Below are 16959 nucleotides of genomic sequence, written 5' to 3' on the forward strand. Positions count from 1 at the left end.
ATTAATAGAGGTGAGGAAGAATGGGAGGCTCAGTTGGTAGACCAGAGCTTGTCTGTGGTCAAAGTGAAAGTTTACAAGAAACATTATACCCAAACAGGTCTTTGGTGCTTTGCGCTGGCTTCACCGCCCGCTGACCAACGATGTCAGCCTCCACATTGTCTCTTGTGTTTTGTCTACCAGGTTCTTTCTTCTGTCTGGGTTTTCCAGCAGGTTTCTTTTTCTTGTTGACCTCATCGCCCGAGGCTTCTGCAACTGCTGGTCCCATGGTGCGTGTTCTCATAGTCAAGGCAAAAGCGCCCTTTGTACTTTTCTCTGCAGCATGTTTTGCTGACTGGTCAGAAGTTCGGTTTTCAGGTCCTTCACCACATACTGCTTCAGTTTTTCTTTTGCTGTTAGCGGTCCTGGCTTTAACAGAGGTTTGGTTAGAGGTCTCTGCACCAGTCTCTCCATGAACAGCTTTCTCCATCCTTTGTGTGGATTTAGATGACTCCACATCCTTGGCAGCACAACTACCCTTGGCCTGGGTTGAAGCAGGCTTAGATACAGGATCCCAGTTGTCACTATCATCACCATCACTGTCATCAGACCCCATCCCGGAAGCGGACTGCAAGCGCTGCACCAGCTTGCTGACCAGCTGCAGCGTCTCCTGATCACCACCACTTTTAATGGAGGACTTGTTGTTGGGACACCCTGTGGCTGATTCCAAGGTTGCTGTAGCAGACAGGAGTGTTGGTGGTGAGCCTTCTTTATTCTGCATATTCTGAACAGCTGTTACTTGAGCAGAGCCACGGCAGAGGGGCAAACATATTTCTTCTGTCATGTTCTCTGTGACCTCACAGTCTGTTATTGTGTCACCTGTATTTGTTAACTGTCTATTTCTTGTGAGACGTCTTGAAGTTGTAGGAGCAGTTATTTCTGAAGTGTTCTTGTTGCACTGTCGTTCTCTTGAAGAGCAAGACTCAAGGTCACCTCCTCGTCTCCTTGCCTGTTCTTTTGTTGGTTCTGGTCTGGTGTCCTGTGTCTCCCTGTCTGTTGTCATGCGCCCTGCTGATAAAGCATCCACTCGTGCAGCGTGCCGTGCAAAGTTGAGAGCAACACGCATAGCTGGAGACTCTGGGACAGGTGGCAACTGACCGTTTCCATTCCTGGGACCTTCACCACTTTCTGTAGGGAAAAACAAAGATCATTTGAACTTTATTTATAGATAGAAGTTCCAGTAGATTATGAATATGATCTAAACATAAAGATGTGGGACTGTTTTGTGTCTGTATGACAGATGAAATAATTCCATTCCTGTTTTTTTTTATCTCATACATAACAACTGAATAAGAACATGGTATCATGGACACCGTTTCAGAAAAAAAAAAAATGCCAATGAGAAAACAAATGGAGATATACCACATGGTTTGTTATGACTGAGCATTCAAGGCCTATCACTTCATGCTAACTGCATCAGTAACATGCTTATCCCCCAATAATTATGGGCAAAAAAATGCACATCCATATAATACTGGCAGTAACATATTTCCTCTCTGTTTACATCCATCAGTTACAAAACAAGGTGTGGAGAGCTGTTTACACAACACCAGCTTCGTTACAAAAGACTTTACTCCACAAACAGGCTGTCACTCTACATCAAGTCTATCAAACAATGGATACAGTAGTGTGTAACATAAAGAAATTAAAATCATTTTGACATAGCTGTTGCACATTCACAATGGCTCTACATCTAGCTCATCAACAAACTTGGTCCATCACACTGATTTACAGCATATCAAGTCAAAGGAATCAAATCAAAATTTACCAAATATATTTCATCACAACTAATGACTAACTGTTCTTCACTCTATCTTCAATACAATGTGCAGACTGAGCAGGTACTGTGGTTATATCCCCCGCTCTTTCCTCTCCCCTCGCCAGTCATTGTTAAAAAACAACAAAAGGAAATGTATGATTAAAATCTTTATTTTCATTTTGTTGTTTTTTAAAGAACTGCAACTGCAAACAGCTAACATGTAAAAAAAACGACAAAAAAAACACCAATATTTATTATCATAGCTTTCTTGTTTGAATAATATTCTTCTCAACAGTTCTTCCACACTGGAGCTTAACTATCTAAACATTTTTATCTTTCCCCAGCAGCTTCTGAAGGCCTGTAGGAGGTGCATTCACAGCATCAGCAGGAAGCATGATTGTACACAAGACCAAGAGAAAACTGCACAGAACATCTCATTCAGAGAGCGTACCTGCTGAGTGATCCACTTCGTCCAGCAGATCTGTGTCTGGGCTGGGAGTCTGGTTTTCTTTCTCTGTGGGACGTGCACAGTCCTTACCCAGACGGCTCTCCACATCCGCATCACTGTACAAAACACAGTCACTGTTCAGTGCACTTCACACTGCCGTCCAGTGATTAAACACGATCATGTTCAACTTTCTTTCCTTGTACTAAGCAAGTGGGACAACTGACATGTTACTGACACGGCTGTTTAGGAAAGAAACCTGATTACCGACTGCTTCAGATTCAGTCAGCAATGAAAAGTCCAAGACACTTGAACACACAAACCACATCCACACACAACTGAATCACTAAATGCCTGAAAAAGCATCCATGCAGCAACTAAAAATAGAAAAGAGATGGCAAATAATCTAATCAAATGGTATGATAATTTAACTTTTCCAGCTTTCAAACTTGACTCCCAGACTCCCATTGCTTAATAGTTAATAACTCCCAAATTTTGGTCAGGGGGTCATAGAGACTGCCATTTTGCATTTTTAGGCCAACGAGAAACAGAACCAGCCCTTTAGCATCAAAGACAAGTACTGCTGAAAAAATGGTATGAGCATCAAGTAGGATGGAAGGAATACTTTTGAACAGGAAATATAGTGGTAAAAAGAAGAAAATTAAATAAAAATGCCAAAAAACCACTATTCTAATCACTGGGCTGAGCCCATCTCTCTGTGAGATGCCAGATGAGAAGCCTAGCCCCCACACACATATCCACACACACATATCTATAACCAAACACACACAAACTGCTAAACAGAAAGCAAACAGATCTCTTCAGTTAAAGCTTTTTGTTTTTTTCTAAACTCTATAATTACAGCAGTCACACAAACCACTCTCGTAACACACCCAAATGAAGTGTTTGAAGTGCAGATGGAAGAGTTGAGTTCAGAGCACATGGAGGAGTTGCGTTCCTTCATGGTGTCAAAGATGGCTTTGATCTTCACCTTGCTCCCACCATGGGCTGGAGAAGCCATTGGAAAGGCTGCCCACTTCTCTCGAATAGCAGAAAGAGGCTGCGCACACACACACACATACACACACACAAACATACACACACACACACATACACACACACACACACACACAAACACACACAGAGAGAACTATATCGAAACTGACAACTTAATTATTGGTCTAAACAAATCTGGGGGAAAAAAACAAACAAAAAACAAACCACCTGGAAAAAACATAAGGCACAAGTACAGTCACATTCATGCATATGAACTGGGACATGTCTCTGACTGAGTCTGACAGTGACATTGACCATTTGGTCAATTTTTCTTTCTTTCTTTTTTTTAACTTCTTTTTATTCATATTTTATGTTAAATTTTCATCCGTACATGCATACAATTCATAGGCAAAAAAAAGAGAGGAAAAATGAAAAACTACACACACATTCATATACACATATAGTGATATACACACAAAGAATTAAGCAAAAACACACAAATTATACAGTAGCACACACACACACACACACACACACACACACACACACACACATACACACACAAACAAACACACACACATACAAGGAAGCTGGTAGGAGTACATCTCATGAACACTGATGTACATATAAATGTCGGACACAATTCTTAAAGTGTGGTAGGCCACAGTTGCTTTTCATACAATAATGTGCACCCATGCACTGATAAGCAAGATACATATCATAAATAGCAATATCATAACTGCAGAATCCATAGAAAACTTATTACTGACTTAAGAAGTTAAGTTCTTATTTGTAAACAGGGCTTTATATGTAGACCATCTAGCATGAAAGTCATTATAAACAAAGTTTGTCCAACCAATGTACTCTAAAATTGTATATGTCATCTGTGTTTCAGTCTATTACTATTAGTACTAGTATTACTAAAACACTGTAGATCAAGTGCCATGTTGTCTAACTTGCATTGTAACACATATTGTTTCGCAAAAAACAAAATGAAATAAAAAGTGGGATGAATAGCAATGTTTTTGTCAAGTCCAAGTACGGCCAATGGTTCTGTTATTCTCAAGTTTTGAGTATTTGGGCATCTTTCATTCATTGTACAATTGTACCAATTAAAGCTTGCCAGAACATATGTCTGATGCTGTCTTTCGTTGTGTTACAAAAACTACACAGGTCACTGTTCAGAACCCCCATCTCAGTTTTAATATAACGTGGATGGTCATGCACTGCCAGAACATATGTCTTATGCTGTCTTTCGTTGTGTTACAAAAACTACACAGGTCACTGTTCAGAACCCCCATCTCAGTTTTAATATATATAACGTTTGTCGTCAGGCATCTCTATATGATTCTTACATGGAACTATTTCATTTTTACATCAGCTGATCAGGGATCTTACTAATGTATAAAGAACATGCCTTCCAATCATTTACTACGTTAAATCTTTCATCCCATTTTGAACAACACTGTGGATATATTGTTATCTGTGAGTATGTCATAATACAGTTTCAAAACCTTAGATACAGACATCAATTTCTTGAAAAATATAGATGTATATTCGGTCAATGTTTCATCATAGGAATAAAAAAAGAATTAACCTGAACATTTAATTATACAGAATAAACAAATTTTTATATCAACAGGGATACAAAATCAAAAATCGACAACAGCTATATCGCATTTCCTTGGTGCATATAAAACAATACAACAAAGTAACTAAGTGACAGCGTCTAGGCTTTTTACTAGAATCAGTAGAAAGAAAAAAAAAGTGAATTGTTCTGCAAGGCAGAAATTAAGAAAGGAAGAGATGACATTGACAAAGAGAAAATGGAAAAGCCAGAATCAAAGAGAACAATAGAAAAAAAGTAAATTTCTAGCACAAATTTTCCAGAAAGTGGGAATACTGTTTAAATACTGACAAAGCCCCCAGCAAACACAGAGAGAAATTTTTTCATTTCAAGAGGTAAACAATTTGGGAACATGCAGGCCACAAACTGACAAAGACAGAAAAAGAGAGGTTTACACTGGACATGGACTACACAGTATCTTCTTGCCAGAGTGTTGTCCGAATTTCTTGCTGAAAAATTTCTAATGAAAAATAATATATGTTTGATGCTATACATATCTTTTATATATACATCTTGTGCAATGTAAACATTGTGATTGTAATATGTACTCAACATACAACTGTTATCAGACAAGAAAAAAATGCAAAAATACCTTTGTCAATTTTGGCATTGGACTTCGCATGTATAATTCCTCAAATGCCTCTTCTGCCTGTTTCGGAGTGGCATTGTGAAGAGAAAAACTTGAATTAAAACTGGAATTGGCCATTCTCCTGTGTTCAGCACACCTACAAAATAGATTTGAGAACATTTTAAAAGGTTTTAAGACATGAACAAATACAGAAATAAACAAGAGCATTATATTTCATAACATTCATCTGAAGAAGTCATGTCATTCTTAGACTAACAGTCTAGTTTCTACACAAAATAACACATGCTCTATTTCATTTGATAAAGATTATATATTATAATATATGGCTCAATAACTACAAAACATCCATTTTGAAGAAAACAAGGGTTTGTATGACCCCTGGAGCTGAAAGTGACCACCACCCCCCACCACCACCCCTCATCAAAAGAAAAAAAATCTAAAAGACAATGGGTCAATTAAATTGCATATACTTACAGACTGTCACGGAGTGAAGGAAAAATATATGTGTACCTGGCAGGTTCAATGAAAATATTGATATGTGCAATGAGCAGAAATAGCTTGTTTTGATGGCACCTCATGTGTCATAATAAATTCTAATCTTACACACAAGCATGAGAAAGAATGTACAAACAATAATCCAAATGCAAACCACATACAAACATAGTTGCATAAAGTTAATTAATATGTATAATGAATAACCATACACAATACAAAAAAAAAAAATAAAAAAAAAATAAAGACTCACATCCACATGTGCACACACACATACCCACACAGTTATTACATTGGCAGATGCACAAATAATCCATCAGTTAGAAAGCTTAAAAGAATCTAGGCCACATGTTTACGATGTAAAATGCGAATCCTGCTTTGAAAACTTTGCTTCCGAGAAACTCAGAAAGTGAATAAGTGAATACAGACCTGCCGTTGTTATTTGATTTATGCTAATTACTCTGACATACTTAATTAGAATGAAAGTCGTGCTTTCAACATACCTTCATATTGTGATTTCACAAACAAACAGAACTGGCGATCACCAAAACATCAAACACACTTTAATTTTAAAGACGTTGTCGAAAAGACCGCTTTCCATTTTGATCAACTTCCGGTTAATAGTCAACATGACTTGTGTCCCTTCTCCCCGGAAAAAACAAGTTTGGGGTGGGGAGGTTTTGGGGGGACGTATATATGCATTTCTGTACGGCCTTGGGGGGAGGGGGGGGGGAGTTGGTGAAGCATTCACAGCCAACAACTACTGCAGGAAGGAGAAACCAAAAAGCGTTCGTATGAAAATATGCCAGTTTTGTAGGCCCATTTGGACTCTGTCTAAATCAGACTGGCAACGAAAACACACACAGAGAGAGAAACGCGCGCGCGCGCGCACACACACACACACACACACACACACACACACACAAAGAATGAAAGAGATGAGTTTCAGTTCCAAAGGTATCAAAACATGGGTATCTAGTGATATATATATATATATATATATATATATATATATATATATATATATGCCACTGCATTAGCTCTGTAGAAAAAAAAAAAAGACAAAAAAAAGACACATGAACTTCACATAAACCCGACGCACAGGCGGCTGTTCATAGCTTGAGATATGGCAGCTTAAAACAGCAAATGGGAATCTTCTGAATCTTCTTTTTGACCAGAATGTATGGAGTTTCAGCTGATGAACTACCGTACGTGTTACTCAGTATCTGGAATTCTCAGTTTCCATCCACTTTCGTTCCGTCCAGACCTGATCGAGCCCTTCAGTATTAAGTTTCTCTCAGTTTCTTGCCTGCTTTGGTTACCCGGAACTGGCTCGGCTCACTGCGACTGATGATGATGATAACTGAACTTATGTGCTCATCCACAGCTGGAATGACCTTTATAGCTTTTGCATTTTCTTCAGTTGTTGTGTAAAGTAACTTCAGTTCGTTTGTTTACGGACCGACCCTGTCCAACAGATAGCACAGTTGACGTGCAAATCTTTCATCAACGAGTCAAACATTAACCGTTTCAGGAATTTATTGGATAATGTTCCAAAACCATATGTCAGGTCGTGTACGGCCGCATCAGTACCACACACACGTGCGCGCGCGCGCGCGTGTTTGTGTGTCACAGTGTTTGTGTAGTGTGGTGTGTGCGTGTGTGTGTGTCAGTGTGTGTGTGTGTGTGTGTGTGTGTGTGTTTGTGTCACAGTGTTTGTGCAGTGGTGTGTGCGTGTGTGTGTGTGTGTGTGTGTGAAAGGACAGAGTCAGTTTGAAAATACATAATTTTAAGATGCTAATCATGCTGCGAGTCACAGTTGTGATCAGTGCGAGTACGGCTGTATCAGTGACGTGTGCATGCGTGCGTGCGCACCACTGGCCAGCATGCGTGATTATACATATAGTATATATAGAGAGATGATTGTTTAGTCAAATTAGAGTTTGAAAATACATAATTTTAAGATGTTAATCATGCTGCGAGTCAACAGATAGCACAGTTGACGTGCAAATCTTTCATCAACGAGTCAAACATTAACCGTTTCAGGAATTTATTGGATAATGTTCCAAAACCATACGTCAGGTCGTGCACGGCCGCATCAGTCAGTACCACACACACATGCGCGCGCGCGTATGTGTTTGTGTGTCACAGTGTTTGTGCAGTGTGGTGTGTGCGGTGTGTCACGGCGGTGTGTGTTTGTGTCAGTGTGTGTGTTTGTGTGTCACAGTGTTTGTGCAGTGTGGTGTGTGCGTGTGTGTCAGTGTGAGTGTGTGTGAAAGGACAGAGTTTGAAAATACATAAGTTTAAAATGTTAATCATGCTGCCGTGCGAGTCACAGTTGTGATCAGTGCGGGTACCGGCTGTATCAGTGACGTGTGCATACGTGCGTGCGCACCAGCATGCGTGATTATAGCCTACATATAATATATAGAGAGAGATGATTGTTTAGTCAAATTAGACGGCCGATGAAATTTTAAAAGTGTTTGCAATTTTCCTTTTCAAACAGAATATTCAGTTTATATCCCCCTCCTCCCGCTGTCCAAATCTAAAGGAAGGGGTTATACAAAAAAGTGCTATCATTTAAATTAATGTCAACTACTGTGCAAGGATCGACAATCTTGTCAGGTTAAGTTTTTATTTTACTGTTCAAAAACAAACACTAAACACCACTTTAGTTGTATTGTAGGCCTACGTATTAACAGTCCTGATGCAATGGACTTGATGATCAATCGATCGATATAATTTTACTACTGACCTGGAAGCTAGCTGGCTAAACATAAAAGTCTAAGGCCCTTTCTTCAAGTCTGGTCTGGCTGTGCAGCGCCGTCTCCTGTTTTGATGTGAGTGCTGTGGGCATACCCACAAACGTCAGTTTAATCATTTATGAAGTTGCGGCTACCGTACAATACATTCAGTGAACAACACATCCCACTTCCCACTCCCCGGCTCTTTCCGAACACGATTTCTTCCTTCAGATCAATGACACGACTCTGCCCCGTGGATGCAGTCCTCCACTGCCTGCCTGTGAATGAGTTTCAGTTTTGGACTTTTTGGTAGTAGAATTCCTTTGACCATTTTTGCATTTGCTATTACTGAGACCTAACACTGATGTACTGATTCCCGCACAAACGGAAGCAATACGATAAGGGGCTTGGTCTGCGGAACATAACTTGAATATTTATATCTGCTTTTAAAATCCCCATCACAGACATTTATCATTGTGTAAACATACACACACGCGCGCACGCGCATACACACACACGCACGCACGCACACACGCGCACGCACACCGTCATACACACTCAAGTGACACACGCACGCGGCACGCGCGCGCGCTCACACAAACTCACACACAAATTCAGTGGAAAACGATAATTCATCCATGCACTCACTATCATTTCTACTACAACAGAATAGAAGAGAACGGATGAGAGAAGAAGACAGAACACAAGTGGATCTGATAGAATCACAGTTGATTTTTATTTTTCACATCAAACACATAGGCTATTTGCCTTTTGTTGTTTTTTAACACACGCGCGCAAGCGTCAAATATGCGTGCATACGTACACCGGCGACACTAACTCCTATATGAAATACGCCATGACACAAACAGCATAGTAAGTGATACATGTGTAATTCTAGTTACTGTTGAGAAGATGAAAATTTGGCAAAACATGGGAAATCGCAAACCCACACACACACACACATACACACACACGCACGCACGCACACACACATACACACACATGTATATAAATGCAGGCAGCTGCACAATGTGGAAAATCTCAAACACACACATACACATACAGGTATTTCAGAAACTTTGGGGAAGAGGCAAAGTAGGTAACGCGGGCACTGAATCGCAAGCACACACACACACACACAGTATCTCTGTCTCACACTTTCACACACACAAAGGCTCACAAACAAATAGACTGACAGACAGACAGAAAAAAACCCATTACGCACTCGTAGCCGTAACACAGATATATTATGAAAAAACAACAACAAAAACAACAACCTTGCATCACACTGTGTTCATGATCTCTGTGCCGCATCACCACTCATACAACACACAGTGCTTTAAAACTTACATGTAACCACTATCACCAACAACAGCACTGATAACAACATGTGCTGTCAGATGTCGATTCCATGTGTTGTATACATCAAACAACACACACGCCGTGTGTCCGGATGAACACTACCAGTGGACTTCAAATCGTGAGACTTGTCGCCTGCGACGCTTGCTCTGTGAACAGATTGGAAAGGCAGACCTGACAGTTTTAGACCTTTTATCATTGACTTGACACGAACAGATCTGTTGAGCTTAACACCATTAATCACACAATAACATGTATACGTTTTTCCCCCGTCTCCAATTGAATGTGGAAAGTAACTTGATCTACTCACGCTTTCGCTGCCAGGGAAATAAGATTCAAGTGAAATCTATTTGCTAGGATTTTTTCACAAAAAACAGGTACATATTTTTTAAGAAATTCTGTGCTCTTTGGAGAAAGACCCATAAAAGTATATTTTTTCTGAAAGGTAAATGAATAAAGATTACAAAACACGTGATGTTTTCCAATTTTATATATTTTCAGTGACATGCTGTTGTTTTGTTTTTTGTCACATTTTCAACTTGTTCATTACAAACATTAGTCAGGTAATTTGCACTAAAATATCATATTTTCTGGACAAATGGATAATACCTGCACATACAAATTATACTAGAACAACCAAAATAGAAAAAAAAGAGACAGATACACTATGTATTGTGACTACTCCAAGTGATAACGTGGATGTGAGGCCACGCCCCCTCGGTCTCCAACCCCCTCCAGTTCACCCCTCTCGCACGGTCACTTTATCCAGTTCTCATTAGACTGCGTTTAGTTGGCTGAGTGCCAAGAAAATCGCCCACACTGTGTCCTGCTAATAATTCGTTCACTTTCTGTAGTTTGCAACAGCTGTACAGCCTGCATCACTCACTGGTAGTCGTATCCTGGCCAGTATCTTCACTGCTCCCTTTATTTTCTATCAAATCGTCTGATAAAAGTTAATCATTGTTTGCTCCTCTGAATTTACACTTCAATTCATTCTGAGCATTAAGTAAAGAAAGCAATCTTGGTTGATATAGTACACCACAATCGCATATCTTGGGCACAGTGTCAGGCATTTTGTTAAGCGAGCGAGGAGAGGAGTCAGGCAAACACTGTGGCAATAATCAAACCAAAACGTTCAAATAAAGGACTGCCTCATGACGTAGATAGAGTTTTTAGCTATGAATAGAATCTAGAAAGATTCCCCAAACTAAAGCTACCAGTATTTTTGTCAATGAACTCAATGCAAACCGGGGAAAAGTTAGAATATTTCGATGACGAGTTATCTCGTCACCGTGGCAGAGAAGCGTACATGCTTGCGCTGACGAGTTATCTTGTCATATAGGCAGCATAGGGGTTTTAACAACATCAATTATACAATGACATATGTCTGTTTGGAAATATACCGATTATTTCTATCTCTAACGTGCAAAACAATTCTGACCCACTGATATGTGGAAAAAATGAAATGATATGCCAACGCAAACTGTACACATAGGTATACAGGAATTTTATTAGTTTCGTATTTGATCACCGGAATAAAAGTGGGAAATAAAACGCACGTGCAAACATGTACGTTTACATCCATGCATACATATACATGCACAAACACGCAAACCGGCAAACACACACGCAAACACTGTGACACAACCAAACGCACATAGACTTAGACAACTGAAACACTCGCTCATTGACATACAGAATAAACTCCCCCCTCTCTCTCACGCACGCACACACACACACACAAGCGCGCGCGCACACACACACACACACACTGAGACAAGCAATGAAAACCACCACCATCGAAGTGTACACTTATGTGTGCGCGCGCGCGCGCACACGCACACACACACACACACACACACACAGCGTTTTCATTTTCATTTTCAAGGAGGTGTCAAAGCGTGGGGACTGATCCATATACGCTACACCACAGTCTGCGGTTGACTAAACACAACTTAACAGACGTGCGTGCGCTTGCGTGCGCTCGCTCGCGCACACACATACACACACACACAAACTCATACTGTCCATACCCGTCGTATCACAGACGGAGACGAGGGCTGTCTCGGCGAGACAGACTCCGACACAACATCGCCACATGCAACAGAAGCAGGTAGCTGTGGCGGCCCCGACACAACACGACTACATGATGCAACAGGAGCAGGTAGCTGTGGCGGCTCACGTGACTCCTCCTGCGCGTGCTGGGCACGTGCAGCGCGCGTGGCACGCTGTCTCCGTATGACCTGGACCTCCTCGGTCGTCATGCGCTTCTGGCTTCTGCGCTTTCTACGCACGTTGAGTCCACTCTGTGTTTCCATTGCGGGACGTACTTTTTGCACGTGAAGCTGTTGAGTTCGAACATAACCAGTTGATCAATCAAATCAATTTTGCTGTTGTTGTTGCTTCTTTTTTTTTTTCTCTCGACTATTATGTGAAGTCGGTGTATTGTGTATGCACGTTGTTATCTTTCTTTGCATTGTTTGTTTCCTAAGAGGAGGGTGGAAGAATGCTTAAGACGCTTGTCTGGTAATGCAGTGTCCCTCAGGGTCAGGATTCGATTCCCGCTCTCGTCAATTCTTTCAAGTTTGCCAAATTAACTGAACTGAGCGTCTAATCATTCGGACGAGACGATAAACCGAGGTCCTGTGTGCAGCACGCACGGAAAAATAACCTATGGCGACGTAAGTGTTGTCTTCTGGCACAATTCTGTAGAAAAATCCATTCTGACAGGTAGGCCTACACAATTATATATGAATGCACTCAAAGTCTGACTAGCGCGTTGGGTTATGCTGCCTAGCAGATGTGGTGTAACATAATATGGATTTGTACGAATGCAGTGACGCCTCACTGACAAACTGAAACTGAAATTGCAGTGTTTGTTCGTTTAGCAAATCAGCTCAAGAAGGACGAATCTTTAATTTCCGTCTTTCCGGATTCTACATCTTTTAATTACTCCGAACTGATTTATATTGAACAAAGCTACTAAATTACAAACTCACTGGCTCTATAGCTTACCATAACTGTCTGCATACCGATTAACTATATCTGCCTAACAAACCATCCAATCAATCGACTGTCTCAATAACCAACTGAAATGAACATGAAATTAATTGTTTGACAAATGAACAAGTAATTCAGCAAATGAAGGACTAAGTTAGTAAAAGCTGACAAATAATTAACTCGCTTTGGATTATATTTCTGTTTAAGGGACTTTATGAACTGCCGCGAACCATCCAACCTGCCACGGCCAGACATCCAACCAATAAACTAAACTAAGCTGAATTTCAAATCATACCAAACAAAACCTAAACGTCCTCGAGTAACTTTAACACCAATCAATCAACCAACGAACACACACATAACAAACAGACTGGCTAGCTTACCATTCAATCCAGCAATTTGTACCAAGAAAGCAACCGCCAACCAACCAAAAATTAACAAAAAGTTATGCAATCGGCGAACCAAACGCCAGTCATAATAACAGCGAAACGACGGTCACAAGTTTTTATTATATTTTTGATACTTTAAAAAAAATTCCTGATGGCCTTTCACCGGAAGATCCAGCCGCCAGCCATCCTGTTTGATGTTAGACTTACACTGCGAGCTGGAAGCTGAGGCTGTGGAGAATGGAACTGTGCCCTGGGGAATCCTGAAGAGCCTGTGTCTTCCAGAGCCACCTGCAGCAGGTAATCAACCACGTTGTGGTCCGTCAGTTCCACCTCCGTGTTCCGCAGCAACTGCCGTTCCACCTGACTCAAACCCGTCTTGTCGTCCTCTTCACACACATACGTGTGAACGCACGTGCACACACACACACACACACACACACACACACACACACACACACACACACAGAGACAGAGACAGAGAAGATGATATACGAATGCATTCGGTTTTTGTACGATTTAGTCCCATCCCTTAAAAAAAATGTGGGGGAGGAAGGGGGGTACGGGCGGGGAGGGGAGTGGGGGGTGGGGTGGGGCGTGGGGGGGGGGGGTGGGTGGAGATTCTCATTGTTTGTTTCTGTTTCTGCCTGCCGAAATTACAATCCAAGTTGTACAGATCCGAGTGGTTATGGTATTTTTTTTTCTATAACAGGTACTCTGATTGAAGGTTAAGGGATTAATTACAGCAGGACAATTACTGATTTTAAATAATTACTATAACCAACAGCTGTTACCAAGATCCACAGAAATCTGATAATTAAAATGTCAAGAACCAGTAAATAGTGTAACAGTCCAGGCAATGACAGTCGTCCTATCTCTGATGTGGGTTCTGACCAAACAACTGACTGAAGACCAGCAGGTGGCAAGCTGGCTGGCTGATTTGGTTGAAAGCAAAGTTCGCAGTCAAAATGTTCTGAGTTCGAATCACAGACGCCCAACAGAATGTGCTTTTCGCTGCCAATCTTAACGTGCTGTCGTTCTGGTGGTATATATCTGAGCAGAGAAAAGAGGTCATGACCCACAGCCGAGTCTACATGCAAGACCGAGACAGAATTGTTTTCACTCAGGCAACAGACATACACCCCAAAGAAGCAGATGAAGCATCTAGAACGAGACAGAGAACACTCAGACAATGGCAAATAAATGATTACGTTCAAAACATACAAACAGATCATAAACAGTCTGAAAATGCATTTCACAGAACTGAGAACAATTCAAGACAAACATAAAATGCATTCAACAGACCAATACGAGACAGACAATATCTTCACAAATCAACCAGAGACAGACAGACAATATTTTCAACAGACCAGAGACATGCAGATAATGCCTTAGGCAGACCAGTCAGAGACAGACAGACAATGCCTGCCCTTCAACAGACCAGTCAGATGCAAACAAACAAAGAATGCCTTCAACAGGCCAACCAGAAACTGACAATACCTTCAACAGACCAGAGATAGACAATGATTTCAACGGACCAGTCTGAGACAGACAGACAGATCGTCCGACCAAAAACAAGGTCTTCAACAGACCAGAGACAAACGATACCTTCAGCAGACCAATCTGAGACTGACAGACAATGCATTCAACAGACCAATCAGAGGCAAGCAAACTGACAATGCCTTCAACAGACCAATCAGAGACAGACAGACAATATTTTCAACAGACCAGAGACATGCAGATAATGCCTTAGGCAGACCAGTCAGAGACAGACAGACAATGCCTGCCCTTCAACAGACCAGTCAGATGCAAACAAACAAAGAATGCCTTCAACAGGCCAACCAGAAACAGACAATACCTTCAACAGACCAGAGATAGACAATGACTTCAACGAACCAGTCAGAGACAGACAGACAGACAGATCGTCCGACCAAAAACAAGGTCTTCAACAGACCAGAGACAAACGATACTTTCAGCAGACCAATCAGAGACAGACAGACAATGCATTCAACAGACCAATCAGAAGCAAGCAAACTGACAAGGCATTCTACAGACCAATCAGAGACAGGCAAACTGACAATGCCTTCAACAGACCAATCAGAGACAGACAGACAATGCCTTCAACAGAGCAACAAGAGACAATACATTCAATGGACCAATCAAAGACAGACAGGTAACGCATTCAAGAGACCAGCCAGAGAGACATTCCACCGACCAATCAGTGACAGCAGATCCGGTAGGTCAGTGTCTTGTGCTCTCTGCAGCTCCTGAAGTGCACCCGCCACACAAGGCGTGTTCAGCACGCTCTCCCCTACTCGTCTGATACAAGACAAGACAAAACTTCTTTACTTCCGAGGATAATAGGTAAGCACTGGTAAGGTTTTATCTTTATTTTTTATCCAGCCCCCGCCTTCAACAGGGTACGCACTACACAGTTGTAACTAATAAAGGCAAAAGTACGGTGGCTGAAATATAAAAAGAGGAAAGAAACATGACACACACATCAAAATATGATAAAAATGTCAAGTTGTGTTGGGAAGGAACGGTATGCACTACACAGTTGTAACTAATAAAGGCAAAAGTTCAGTGGTTGAAATATAAAAGGAGGAAAGAAACATGACACACACATCAAAATATGATAAAAATGTTGTTGAGCTGGGAAGGAACAAGAGAAGGAAAACATGTATACAATGATACACACATTCTATGAACGGAGTAAAATGTATATAACAAGAGAGGCAAGGCCTTCATGACTCACTTGTGATACACTTATTAAAAAAAATCCAAGCTTTTTGTGTATTGAGTATAATGCATTTACTGTTATATTTATAGTTTTTTATATTCTCTAAACTTGGCACTTTGATCTGATATTCGACCCAACAAAAGATCTGTCATTATTATCATTTTCTGTTCAAACAGGAACTTCTTTTGCTAAGCATGGAAGTTTTGTTTAGTGCAAACGTTTTGGTGCAGACAGTAAAACAAGGGAAATTACTCTGCTGGGGGACTTAGTTTGCTTTAAACTGATCTTTCTCATCTTAAACATTACATTTTGAAATTATACTCAATACATAAAAAGCTTGGATTTTTTTAAAAAAGTGCATCACAAGTGAGTCTTGAAGGCCTTGCCTCTCTTGTTTAAAAATGTAATGTTTAAGATGAGAAAGATCAGTTTAAAGCAAATTAAGTCCCCTAGCATTAATTAGAGTAATTTCCCTTTTTTTACTATCTGCACCAAAACGTTTGCAAAATAAATAAATCTTCCATGCTTAGCAAAAGAAGTTCCTGTTTGAACAAAAAATGATAATAATGACTGCTCTTGTTGTTGGGTCAGAATATCAGATCAAAGTGCCAAGTTTAGAGAATACAAAAAAAATATGAATACAACAGTAAATGCAGTTTGCATATAATTAGGCTTCATTTTTTTTATTTTTTTGTGCCCATCCCAGAGGTGCAATATTGTTTTAAACAAGATGACTGGAAAAAACTGAATTTTTCCTATTTTTATGCCTAATTTGGTGTCGAC

At 40.6% G+C, this 16959-nt stretch overlaps 1 protein-coding gene across 2 annotated transcripts in view; it reads right to left on the reverse strand.

Moving 5' to 3' along the window:
* Positions 1-6556, reverse strand: part of LOC143296106 (uncharacterized) — a 33123-nt gene extending 26567 nt beyond the window's left edge. For both annotated transcript variants that reach the window (XM_076607884.1, XM_076607883.1), the window contains exons 1-5: positions 6448-6556; positions 5456-5588; positions 3134-3300; positions 2247-2359; positions 90-1164 (exon numbers count right to left, since the gene is read on the reverse strand). In XM_076607884.1, coding sequence (XP_076463999.1) covers positions 90-1164; positions 2247-2359; positions 3134-3300; positions 5456-5569 — 1469 coding nt within the window. In that variant the 5' untranslated portion in view covers positions 5570-5588; positions 6448-6556. The remainder of the gene's footprint in view (positions 1-89; positions 1165-2246; positions 2360-3133; positions 3301-5455; positions 5589-6447) is intronic.
* Positions 6557-16959: the final 10403 nt, after the last annotated feature.

This window comes from Babylonia areolata, chromosome 21 (genome assembly GCF_041734735.1).
Source record: "Babylonia areolata isolate BAREFJ2019XMU chromosome 21, ASM4173473v1, whole genome shotgun sequence".
In the NCBI taxonomy this organism is placed as follows: Eukaryota; Metazoa; Mollusca; class Gastropoda; order Neogastropoda; family Buccinidae; genus Babylonia; species Babylonia areolata.